Raw genomic sequence first — 12,103 nt, 5'->3', positions numbered from 1 at the left:
CTACTACCTTACAGAGCAGCTGGTTTCATTTTATTAAGGGCAATCCCACAATTAACATCCTCATTAATGAATTTTGCACATCTTTTCTTTCTTCCTGTAATCTTTTTAAAGCTCTAAAATCCAGTGACTCCATGAAAAAATGCTGCTGGCTGTTCTTTTGAAAACAAATCATTTTCTTTGGCCAATTATTTGACTCTACGATCTGATCAGTAACATCTCAATCAGACTTTTTCCCTGTGAGGTATAATACAGCTGCACTTACGGTCACTGCAGAAAGGCCCCCCGTAGGTGGTCATGGTGCAGTCACATGAGAAGCCCTCCCACAGCTGCAGGCACACTCCCTGGTGGTGGCAGGAGTCCTCTGTGCAGGTGGTGCTGGGACCTGCAGGGTATTTACAGCAGATTTACCAGCTGTTTTTCCGCCCCACTTATTTTATTCACACATCTTCAATTCTAGCCTACCGGAATAAATAACATACAGCAAAAGTAACAAGCTGTGGTAAGCCAGTTTGATTTGGGGCACTTCTGCACAACAGCAGCCATAGCTCTACAAAAAAAGCCATACTGTCAGTAAAACGTTGCCCGTTTTTCTTCTCATCCTTGTCCTTGTTGCCATCTGCTCATGACTGGGTGTCTTTTTTGCTTGTATACAACAGCACGCTGACTGTGATGTCTTTCCGATTGCTCTTTTACACATGTGGGTCAGCGTAGGACCGTTACCACTTAACACTGAGCACCAAGGCAGGCTGTGTGAATGTAACTGTGGAGGAAATTTTAGATAAAACATCCATATTTTTTTATCTGATCCAGGGTGCTTAATTTTAGTTAATTTAAGCACACAATCTAGTTAACAACACAAAGAATTAAAGGTTATGTTGCGTATCAACTTTATCTGTGTGTTTGCACCACCGAGACCGCCTTAATTCTTCTGCACCACCAAACCACATTTTTAGCACCAAAGTCAGTCCAATATAATTAGTCTTACTCATAAAAATCATGTTCATAACACACTATATCTAGCTATCAGCTGCTGATCTGTTAAAGTTTTCAAAGGTATCTGACTCTGTAAGTCCAACAAGCTTCACCCTAGTTGCTGTACAAAAGCTGTACGATATGGATTACTGAGTTGTAGATACAGAAGACTAATTTTCCCTTGAGGACACCCTCTAGATCCAGGATGGGCAATTAATTTTCTCACAGGGCAATCCACATGAGAAACTAGGACTGTTGTGGATGGCTGCACCACTAAGACAAACTGAATTCTGCTCTGTATTGAGTTTCTCTCTTTATCAGCTTATTGGTGCACTCACAACAATCCGACTTTCTTATGTGGCCACTCGGGAAAATGAATTGCCCACATCTGCGTAGATAACGGCATCAAGCACGTGCACGTGCTTGGTAGTTGTCTGAGTCCTGTCCATCCAAATGAATTGTTAGTAAAACCTGAGCAGATGTATAAGAATTCACTTAAAACTGAAGTTTTAACACACAATGGTAACACTGAAAATGTACTTAAATGGTTCAAACCCTGGATATGGATATTATGAGTATAACAATTCACCAACTGAGGCATTATAAGTTAATGCCTCAGTTTTTTTTAGAGGGAAGGTATAACAAAACAAGGAAACCATCTTTTGACCGCAGGCCTAATGGCTTAATCACGATTGCAAGCGTTTTCCCAGTTGGCTTTTTATGTGAACAATCTGCAGAGAGTACAGCTTTCACCAGCGTTTTAGTTTTCGAATCGTTACAAGCCAATAGTACACGCACTCCATGTGGACTGACAACAGAAAATGTTTCTGAATCTTTACGTCAAAGGCTGAGAGAACCTTAATGCTAAAGATCAGAGCAGTTGAGGATCACTAGGAGCTGAACTAGATTTAACAATTCATTCAAAAACACATGCGTGTTTAATTTAGGCCTGTCGTACTTGAGGCCAGACAGAATGTACTTTACCTGTTCAAACCCATCCGATGCTTCACAAAATAAACAATGTTGTGGATAACTATCAGCTTCATCCTCTTCACTTTACCCAGTGTTTCTTAAATAGAGCTATTGCAGCATGAATAACATTGCTGTCATGGACCCGTGGATGCTATAGACTGTGTGGAGGAGGACCCAAAGGCCGATGTGTGAAAGCGAACCGTACTGAACTGAAAGCAACCGGTTTTTTGGCTGTTTGCAAAATCAAAAAGGGGAAAACAGAAAACTATAAGCTACTAGAAAACACACAGGGGGCTAAGAGACACTTGGGCAAAGGGAACAGATGCTCGATGAAGACGTTATTATATATCTACGCACAGAAGGGCAATCAGGGAAGTGGAAACAGCTGGGGAAAACAAGACACAGCTGAACTAAACCACAGAGGATGAGACAAGGGACGAAAAACTAAAAGCAACTGACTGGACTGACACAAGAGGATGAAACACTAAGGGAAAACTAAATTCTAAAGAAAATCAGTGACTAGGGAAAAGCCAAAATACATTGTAAAATAAACAAAAAAGAAAATAATATCAAATAGAAAATAAAACTTGAAAAGTCTAAGATCTCACAAACACTGTTCAAGTGACCCAGGACCATGACAAGTGATTTTTCAGGATCAGAACAGATTGATACTTTCACCCACGAATAAAAACGAGATGAAAATTTCCAGGGGAGGTGAGATCCAATCGAGATCCAATGCTCCCCTTTAAGACAATGTGTGATGTGGGCGAAGTTGGGAAACGATCCAGGTAAATAATATCCATGTGATCCAAGTGTGGAACAACTCTCACTAGAAAAACAGCAAACTTTAACTGAAACTTAATCGACTTTAGATTTAGTCCACAATAATACAAACAAAAATTAAGACTAAAACTGAATGAAAATGTTCCGCCAAAATTAACACAGCAGCAAAGTCAATAACAAAAAAATTGAGAAAACTCAAAAATGTATTGAATCAAGTTCACATGACACTTTTGAGCTTTCTGGGTTTTTTCCCCCAATGAGAGGAAGATTAATAATGATAACTAATTCACAACTGGGCCACAATCATTTTCCACCGACTGAAGCTCCTCACCGGTAACTAATAAATGGTGCAAAACTGACAGAGAAAAATGTCTGACCTTCTCCAAGCATCACCACCAGTTCAAGTACATATACAGCATACATCTATTCTGTCACATCCAGGTCGGCCTTTGTTAAGTAATGGCTACCTTATTTGAGATTTTTTGTGACTATTTAGCCTTGGCAGAACTGTCCACTCTGCTGAGTGTTTTCTTGTTAGAGGTCCATAAAAGCAGCTTAATGTCTTTACTGCTGCATGACAGTATTGCACGTTAGATTAGGTTGAAAGGAAATAATAATACACAGAACAACGAAGATGTTTCAGGCCCTAACAAATGAGGTGTGATTAATTTTCAGCTACCTGCTCCCCTCTTTTCAGGAGTACCACCTGTGAAGTACAATGAAATCAGAACACCGAATGATTCACAGGTGTTTCACATGTCCTCACCTCCACAGCCGTGCTCCACCTCCCCCACTTTGTGTAGGGCATCTGCTAGGAGGTCAGGGAGTCTTCCATTCAAGTCCACAGATGCCAGGCAGCCCTTGTATCCTTCCCGGGATGCTATTAGCCTGGGCAAGCTGCTGTACATGCTCTTCCCAACACCTCCAATGTACAGCTCCCCTTTAAGATAGAGGAATTGATCAGGAGGAAATTTTGCCAGAAAATTTTCCGTATCCAAGTGCTTGCTAGTGCATGCACTGAACCACTCCGAAAAACAGCACGTTTTACATATGTACACACTTTAAATTTTGCAATATAGTGTTTTCTTCAGAGCAAATGTCAACAAAATTGACTATTAAGCATTAGTTTTTGCCACAAGTACCAACTATATCTTTAGTAATACCTTTCAAATCCAGGTTGCGGGCTCCATTGGAGTGCTGGGTGACAGTGCGGGAATCAATCTTGAGGATGTGCACATTGTTGCTGTCACGGGAAATCATCACATTGTGCCACTGGTTGTCATTTAGTGGCTTGTCAGAGTTTCCCTTCATTAGTGACGGCCCATTTCCCAAGTCAAAAACATAATGGATGTACCTGCACGACAACACAAATGTTTACAAGCGCCATTTCTTATCTATAATTATTTCTTCACATGCCACATGCCATCAGCAACTCAGCAATAACACCTTTACGTAGCAAGCGGATAAGTAAAAACAGCCTGTGTGCGTGACTTTTATACGATTAAAGCGTGGTTCAAATTACTCCAGTGTCATGCGTGGCGATGCAGCTGTGCACACTTCTGTCTGCCAATCTGTTTTGTGGTTCTATTTCTGCCGGGGCTCAAACTACTCGAACATATTCAAGTATTTTGTTTATGTTCAAACAAATAACAGTGAATTTATGTAAACACAGAAGGTAACGCTTTAGGCACACCAATATGTTGACATTAAATTTGATCATTTAAAGGACATACTGTCAAAAACGACATCTTGCTTAAATCAAAGTAAAGCAACATCCATGAATAAGCTGCTACACTTCACACATAACACCGAGCAGCTGGAAAACTATGACAGAAGTGTTGGAAACCATTTTTTTGTCTGTGTTGTCTGCCTGAGCTTCTGCTGCAGGCTCCAGAGCTGAACAAGGCTTCCCGCTGACTAATTGCTTACTGGGAAGAAAGTCTGTGCAAGGTCTGACAGTGGGAAGATACAATTGTTGCTTTGCTTGCTCTGTTTTAACGACCTTTCTCTGCGATTCTCTCTGCAACAAAAATTATTTACGATGAATAAAACATTTGAAACGTATTTGAGATGGTGTCAAAGTGCCAAAATGTGCTCAAGTATGGGAATGAGTGTGACTTTTTTGAACTTGCGCTGACTCTCTGTGCTCGACTCCCTTTAACAGAATTATTTATAATGAACAAATGATTTTAAAGCCATTTGGTATCTCTCTGCAGTGCTGCGGGGTGATGGATTCAAGACATGAATTATGATTAGGTAATTTTGAGGCCGGGAAATAAGAAAAGCTCCCGTTCGTGCTTTATTTTTCCAAGACAAATACTGTTTAGTTGGAATACAGTGAATGAAAAAATAAACCCCTTTTTCAGATTTCACACGCCTGCATGTATATTAGACGCTAATACTTACCCTTTGACTAGCTCCACCACAATGAAGTCACTTCCATCTCCTGAGTTGTAAAGGATCAGCCCGTCGGGGCTAGTGGTCTTGAACTGGAAGAAGAGGTGCATGGAGGCGTAGGCCTGTAGAGTGGAAAAAGCCAAGTAGCTGGCCTGCGTTAGGAAAGTTACAGGATTGGCAACAATGTGCCTCATGCCAAACCGAGCATTCAGCTCGCAGTAGGAGATGTCTCCATTCTTGCACTGGTCCAAATAGAGCATCCCATTGAAGGAGAGGGCTTGCAAATGTCCGATGAAGTTGGAAGGCACCACAGAGATGAAACGGCGCTCGCTCATGATCCCCGTCTCGATGTTGTTGAACTCCAGGCGGGTGTGGGCGCCGGTCATGTGGCCTAAGTAACAAAGCATTCTTTTTCAACTGAAAATGCATTTTGGTATCTGTGCCTTTTGTCTACTATAGCCACTTTCTCCCTACTATACCTTCCACAGTCACGTTGTCTACAGAGAGCTGCAAGTTCTTCCCACGCCGTACCACTTTCACTGTGTGCCACTCGTTGTCATTCAGCTTCTCGCCTACAAGGAGTATCTCTGGTCCCTTGCCTAAGAGGAAGAAAGTGTCAAGTGACAATCATACCACATGAGCTCAGTGTACAAGCCTTCGACACAAAGCACTCAACATTTGAAGCACTCTCAGGGTGCATACATTCATTTACTTATCACTCACACACAAAGCCACAAACCAGCAAGCAATAATTTGCATTTATTCAATACGCAATAATATGGGAAATGAGACAAAGAAACAGCTACAAAAGAGCCCATTCAAATCCGAATGTTTAAAATGTACTGCATGACACAGCTGCGCGTTCTCTGTGTAGGGTCATTTGGGTGATGTCTGTTGGTGGAAACATGTTGGGGCCATGCAGTATCTGGAGCCCTGTCTCAAACACGGCGCTTTAAGTTCCTGAATTTCTGCACTATCCTGAGCCTTTTTCAGTGGTTTCAAAATAGGTCACAGTGCAGAAGCTTGCCACTGCAGCACCGTCATCCCAAATCAGTGCCTATGCAACAGGCCGACACGGCAGTTCAAAGGAGTTCTGACATCGCTTGGGAAACTAATTGGCCATGCCTAAGCTGACTGCGCCTTTAGGGGTTTGTCTGTCTAATTGAGCTCAGGGTGCAGGAGAATTACAGGGGACGTACAGAGGGCAATAAATGGAAAACATCAACTGGTTTCCGAACACTTCACTGTTTCATCCTCAGGGAAATAAAATGGTGACTGGAGACTTTGTCCAGAGCTGCATATCAAGTGTCTTCACAGCACACTGCATCATTTCACCGTCACCCTGCTGAATATTGACTACGCACACCAGAAAGATCAATCTCATCAAATCCTGCTCGCTGTATATTTGATGGCTTCGCTTAGATAATGAAAAACACACAACTTGCTGGATTCACGAAATGTTTATCTTGTAAGTGACTATCATGATAGCAGAGGTACAGACGAGATTTGCTGTAATGAAAGAGGCAACAGAGGAATGCAAGACAGTACGGACTATTCGGCTTATCTGTGTTTCTGCATGGGGACCTCGCCTGCTATCTAATGTCAGCATATGAAGCCAAACACAATAATATCAAAATAGAACAACAAAGTCAAATTTCTTGCAAGCACAAAACAAGAATTTCTAAAAATTTTACACATAAAATTCTGTTTATATCATTAATACAATTGGATAGATCAAGACCCAAAGTGGTGATACTACAAGTGCAATACTGAACATGCTTTCAATCATATCATCATTTTAAAATTACACTCAGGCCACTCTTCTTGTTGTTGCAGTTTCCCTACATCTGTTGCTGTTGTGCACATTTGCACAACATTGTGTTAGTTCCGAGAAATCGCTTAGGGGTGAACTAAAGTCTGGGCATCCTTCACAAACAGTGTTAAATGCAATTAGAGGGGCTATGCACACATTCATTAAGCATGTAAAACAGTACAGGTACAACCAGTAATGACTATTTTTCTAGCAGGAATAATTTCTCTTTGTCTGTTGTTTGCGCTGGGATGTATTTCGACAACACAACTACCCAGTTACAATACAATACAATACAACTTTATTCCAGAGGTTTTAATCAGCTGAGGGTGACACAATAAATAACAGCATGCAAGCCCATGTTGTAGCGAGTTATCGATCAAAAAGGGAGGCCTGCCCTGGAGCTTACCCTGCTCTGTCATCTTTTATGACTGTAATGGGGAGGACTGCTTACTGAACTGAGCATTATGTTCAACACGAGATCTCAAGACTTGACGCTAACAATCGAGGCCCTCTGAAAAATGTAAAGAGGGCAGAGAGCAAAGGCCTCGCCCCCCGTCCCTCTCCCAACTTATTTTTAAGCAACTGGAGGAGTCCCCCCCTGCTGGCCACTTTAAAGAATGCAGCTTTAAAAGTGACCTATTGTGCTAATTTACAACTCAGTGTAAAGTAGTTTTGCACACCTCACAGTTCAAAATTAACCCTGGTTCTTCTCATACTGGGTGTTGGTACAGCATCTTAGTTCATACTGTCTGAAACAACTTTAAGATGATCCTACTTTTAACCCATTTTTTATAAACACAAAGCATCCACAGAATAAGGGCAATGGCATCAGTGGTCCTGGCCCCTTATTGAAATCCAATAGTGTGGTTGCTATAGCAGTGAGGTGGGATGTTAGCTCATATAGCTTGATTATGGATACAGTTTAAAAATGAACGATGAATGAATGAACCATGGGTGTGGAGTCAGAAAGAAGCTTACCGGTTCACTGCAGTGAATAGTTTAAATAGTTGCAGCAGGGTGAGTGATGTATATAACAATAAATAATGAATGCTGTCTCTCAATACTCTTAAATAAAGAACCAGCATTTAAATGTATATTTTATGATAGAAAGAGTTATCTGTAACACTGCAGAGTGGATCAAAATGGTGGAATAGAAAAGTGTATTCACCACAGACATCTGATTGTAAACCCTTTGAAATCGGTCTGTCTTTCAAAAGCTTGAAAGAAAGGTCCATATTGTCCATTCTGATCCCCAGCTGTATTTGAGTGATGCTTTCAATAATAACTTCAAAGGCTCGGTGGAGTTATACAGGTCAGACTCATGAGTGAGCTGAGACTATGGCTGCAGGATTTGCGTCTTAATAAAAAGCAAATTTGTCAAACAAATGCCTCATTTCAAAAGTGTGCGCACCACGCTTTCCCAGACTCCATATAATTAATCAAGAACACCGCAGCAACATTTGTTCTTACAGCGATTACCCTCCCACTGTGTATCCAGTTGTGGACAGTTTCCAAGCAGCTGTTGCAGATGGGCTTTCCTCCCAGATTCCTTTGGAAGTAAGCTACATTTGAAAGACACCTTGCCTGAGAAATTCCGATTTCTCAGGCAATTCCGATTTGCCTGAGAAATAATTTGCCTGCAGTCAAGTTAGAAGGTAATCCATCAAAGCGGGGAAAACAAATGTATTTAAAAAAGTACATAACCCAAACTGTACGGTAGCGCTGTTTTTGGTGATTAGTGTCTTAATAATTTAAGCAGGTAGTTCTGCAGTTTAAAACTCTGTGTACATCTTGTAATATTGAATAACCATTAGGAAGCCATTCATTGCCACACGTGCCCAGTTAAGCTATTTTAGAGGCAACTGATGCAGGATACAAGCAGTTTAATGAATACAGAAGACACAAATAAAGTGGACAATGCACAATGTTATAATGCCATCTGCTGGTAGAGAAGGAGAATTTCCAGGGCAGATCTCTGATGAAGATAATAGATAGGCAGGCAATGCTCAATGCATTTTTCTCTGCTAAGCTTTCTTTGCATAAGGTTTCATCTGTATATTTTCCACTGAGTGCAACAAATCATTTAAAGTGGATATAAACCGCTTTTATGCAGGTGAGTCACTGAGATAGCACACAGGCACCTAGTTTCCATTCAACCATCCACACACATAAAAACACACACACAAACACACATAAATGCACACATTTTACTCACCTCGCACAGAGAAAAACAATATAATTGATTCAATATAACGAGCAGTTCAATAATTTCATACATGTGCAGTAAATCTGTGTACAACTGTATTAAAACCTGCACTTAACTGACTGCGGGTTATCGATTCTTTACTTACCCGGGATTCACTGTCAAATATATTTGAGATTACACAAAGAGTTGTCTTTATCAGAGTATCTACCTCTCGTGATTTTAAATGCATAATAATTGGCAATAGGGCAGCTTTTCTGCGAATCGTTTTCTAACACGAACACCGAGAGGTTTTTATTCTGAAGTATCAAAGAATTATTCATACATGAGGGGTGGGAACAAGCTTTCAGTCCGCACTCAATTATAGTGATAACTTTTATAAGCATTCATAAGCCTCCTCTGTATACGATGATCTAAATCAGAGAGCCGCTCACCTCTCCACCGGCAATAGCGTTTATCTGTTTCTCACACCGCTGTAGTCTGAACCCACTACTTAAATTGCCTGTCTATCGGGCGAGAGCAACAATCTGCATCATAAATTCCAGCATCACTGCGGTGCGACCTGAACTCCCACTCCACTTCACAAGAGCAGAGAAAAGCCAGCAAATCTATTCCGTTAATCCAGGGGAAAATCTTACTTCCAGTATTCATTTTCCTTTGGGTCAGCTGAATTATTAAAAGACCCTGTAGCTTCATGGAAAAGTTTTTTTTTCTTCTTTTTGGATAGATTCTCATCTTTATTGCCATTTTTTTAGCTTATGTTTTCAGTTCATTTTCAACATTTATTTCATTTATTGTCCTGTACTTTATGGCAAATAGTCAACGATGTGCAATCAAAACGTTTATTGATGAAAAAGCAATCTGTTAATCTGTTAATGAGGGATTGGTAATCAGAGTAAAAGGAGATGCAGTATTGAAAAGATATTTAAACATGGAACATGTTTCGTGACAGTTACTCTAATAAAAAGGTGTCCAGAGCTGCGAATTGTCTGCACCAATCTGTATCTATTTTTTACACATTTTAGCCAAAATAAGTCATTGTTTTTCTTAAGCTCTGCTATTGATCTGATTTCATTCTAACCTTTAAGTTTATCTCAGCTCTGTCACTGCAGTCTGATTACTCCTAATAAAGCAGTTGTTTTTTTTCCCTAAAGTGAAATTGAGACACTGATTTTCCCACTAAAGACAATTACGGGTTATATTTTAACTGCACCCAATTATCAGCTATGTGAGCAAATTAGTCAGAGGCAGATGAATGGCAGGCTCATTGGCAGCCCAACAGCAGACTATTGTATGTCAAAAATAGCTACATATGATTACAGCATCATTACACTGAAAATGTGTCTAATTTGAATTGGTAGATTTCATCACAACAGGATCCCAATTATATTCAACTGTACAGCTGCGTGCCACAGTGAAGTCTCACTCATGTTCTTATCTTTATACTGATGCTTGTGAGGAAGATAACAGCAACAGTAAACAAAGACAATTGTGTGGCAGAATAAATGAATTATATTCTCTTTCATGTGGGAGCAGAGGCACAGAGCATGTTCCTAAATCATGGTACAGTAAATAAAATCATAATCATAGGAGACACTTACTGAGATTACAGCCTATCCTGATACAATCTGGTGAGAGAGAGAGTGAGATGGTGAGATTAAAAGAAAAAAAAAAGAGAGAACAGCACAAGAGGAGATCATTTCACATCCTTCAAGGTACATTCTGCAGACAATTCAGTGCTTTTCAGAGCCCACCATCCGGGGACAGCCTGAAGAGTCTAAACCGCCACCTTCCTCTCTGAGGAAGAAAAAAGGAACGGTGAGTGAAAGGAAAAAAAAAATTCCCAGCATGTGTCTGGCACTGCTGGAAATACAAGACACCCGGTCAAAGTTGGGATCAATGTCAGTTTTATGGACAATAAAAGTAGAGGTGCAGTGAAGTTATTTTTAGCATCCATACCGGCTCTGCTACGACTGCTTACGTTTAGAATCGGCAGGATTTATCTGTTTCAGATAACACGACTGATCGCTCCACCTACATCTGCTTTGGGGTAATTCGGCAAACTCACACTGCTGTGAGGAAAATTGTCAGATAACAAAATTGGAAAATGAAACTCGTATTAGATTTGAGTGTCTCACGAGGAGATAATTATGCTGATTTTAACATGAGAAACATGAAAACCTTGTAAAATTTCTCTGAGAATAGACACAGTGACTTTACTGCAGAGAACAGGTGGCTAATGAACAATAAACAGTCACAGACGTCACTGAGGCTGAATTTGCAGTCAGCGACAAGTAACCTGTATACCATTGAGATATATGATCAGGAAATAGTTGTTGAAGCTAGGTTAAGAGGAGAAGTCATGATCAAGCTTCATGCCAAGAAAGAGTACTTCAGAGGCGATCTTTGCTTTGAGAGTGTTGATGAAGAAGCATAGAGAAGGTCAGAAGGAATTGCACTGCATCTTTCAGGATCTAGCATATGATATGATACGGTAGAAAGTATATGTTAGGGTGCCAAGAGTGGAGGTGTGGTACTGCATGGGAAAAACAGGAGCGGCAGAGAAATATCAGAGGGTGGTGCAGGACATGTATGAGGACAGTGGTGAGGTGTGCAACTGATGTGACAGATGGGTTTTTAAGGTGGGGGTAGGATTATATCAGGGATCACCTCTGAGGCCCTTGTTGATTGTAATGGTAATGGACAGCTTGACAGAAGAGGTCAGAGAGGTGTCTCCGTAGACTTCGATGTTCACAGATAACACTGTGATCTGTAGTGAGAGTAGGGTGCAGGTGGAAGAGAGCCTGGGGAGGTGGAGGTATGTTCTGGAGAGAAGAGTAATGAAAGTCAGTAGAATAGAATAAACGAAGAACGAATAAATGTGAGTGAGTGAGAGAGGGGGTAATAGTGAAGAAGCAAGGAGTAAAGATATCAAGGTGTATGAGTTTTAATGTCTGAGGCCA

General features: G+C 40.7%; 1 protein-coding gene across 4 annotated transcripts in view; it reads right to left on the bottom strand.

Moving 5' to 3' along the window:
• LOC146379054 (neurexin-2-like) overlaps positions 1 to 12,103 on the bottom strand; it is a 126,519-nt gene that overhangs the window by 59,612 nt on the left and 54,804 nt on the right. For 3 of the 4 annotated variants that reach the window (XM_084942324.1, XM_084942327.1, XM_084942326.1), the window contains 6 exons: positions 10,742 to 10,768; positions 5,604 to 5,723; positions 5,134 to 5,515; positions 3,891 to 4,081; positions 3,494 to 3,667; positions 263 to 382 (listed from right to left, as the gene is read on the bottom strand). In XM_084942324.1, the coding sequence (XP_084798450.1) occupies positions 263 to 382; positions 3,494 to 3,667; positions 3,891 to 4,081; positions 5,134 to 5,515; positions 5,604 to 5,723; positions 10,742 to 10,768 (1,014 nt within the window). The remainder of the gene's footprint in view (positions 1 to 262; positions 383 to 3,493; positions 3,668 to 3,890; positions 4,082 to 5,133; positions 5,516 to 5,603; positions 5,724 to 10,741; positions 10,769 to 12,103) is intronic. The other variant, XM_084942325.1, reaches the window with a different exon arrangement.

The sequence above is a fragment of the Perissodus microlepis genome, chromosome 10 (assembly GCF_051167445.1).
Source record: "Perissodus microlepis isolate ML-2025 ecotype Zambia chromosome 10, ASM5116744v1, whole genome shotgun sequence".
NCBI classification, from domain to species: Eukaryota; Metazoa; Chordata; class Actinopteri; order Cichliformes; family Cichlidae; genus Perissodus; species Perissodus microlepis.
The sequence above is the reverse complement of the archived record's forward strand: the minus strand, read 5'-3'. Positions and strand labels throughout refer to the sequence as shown.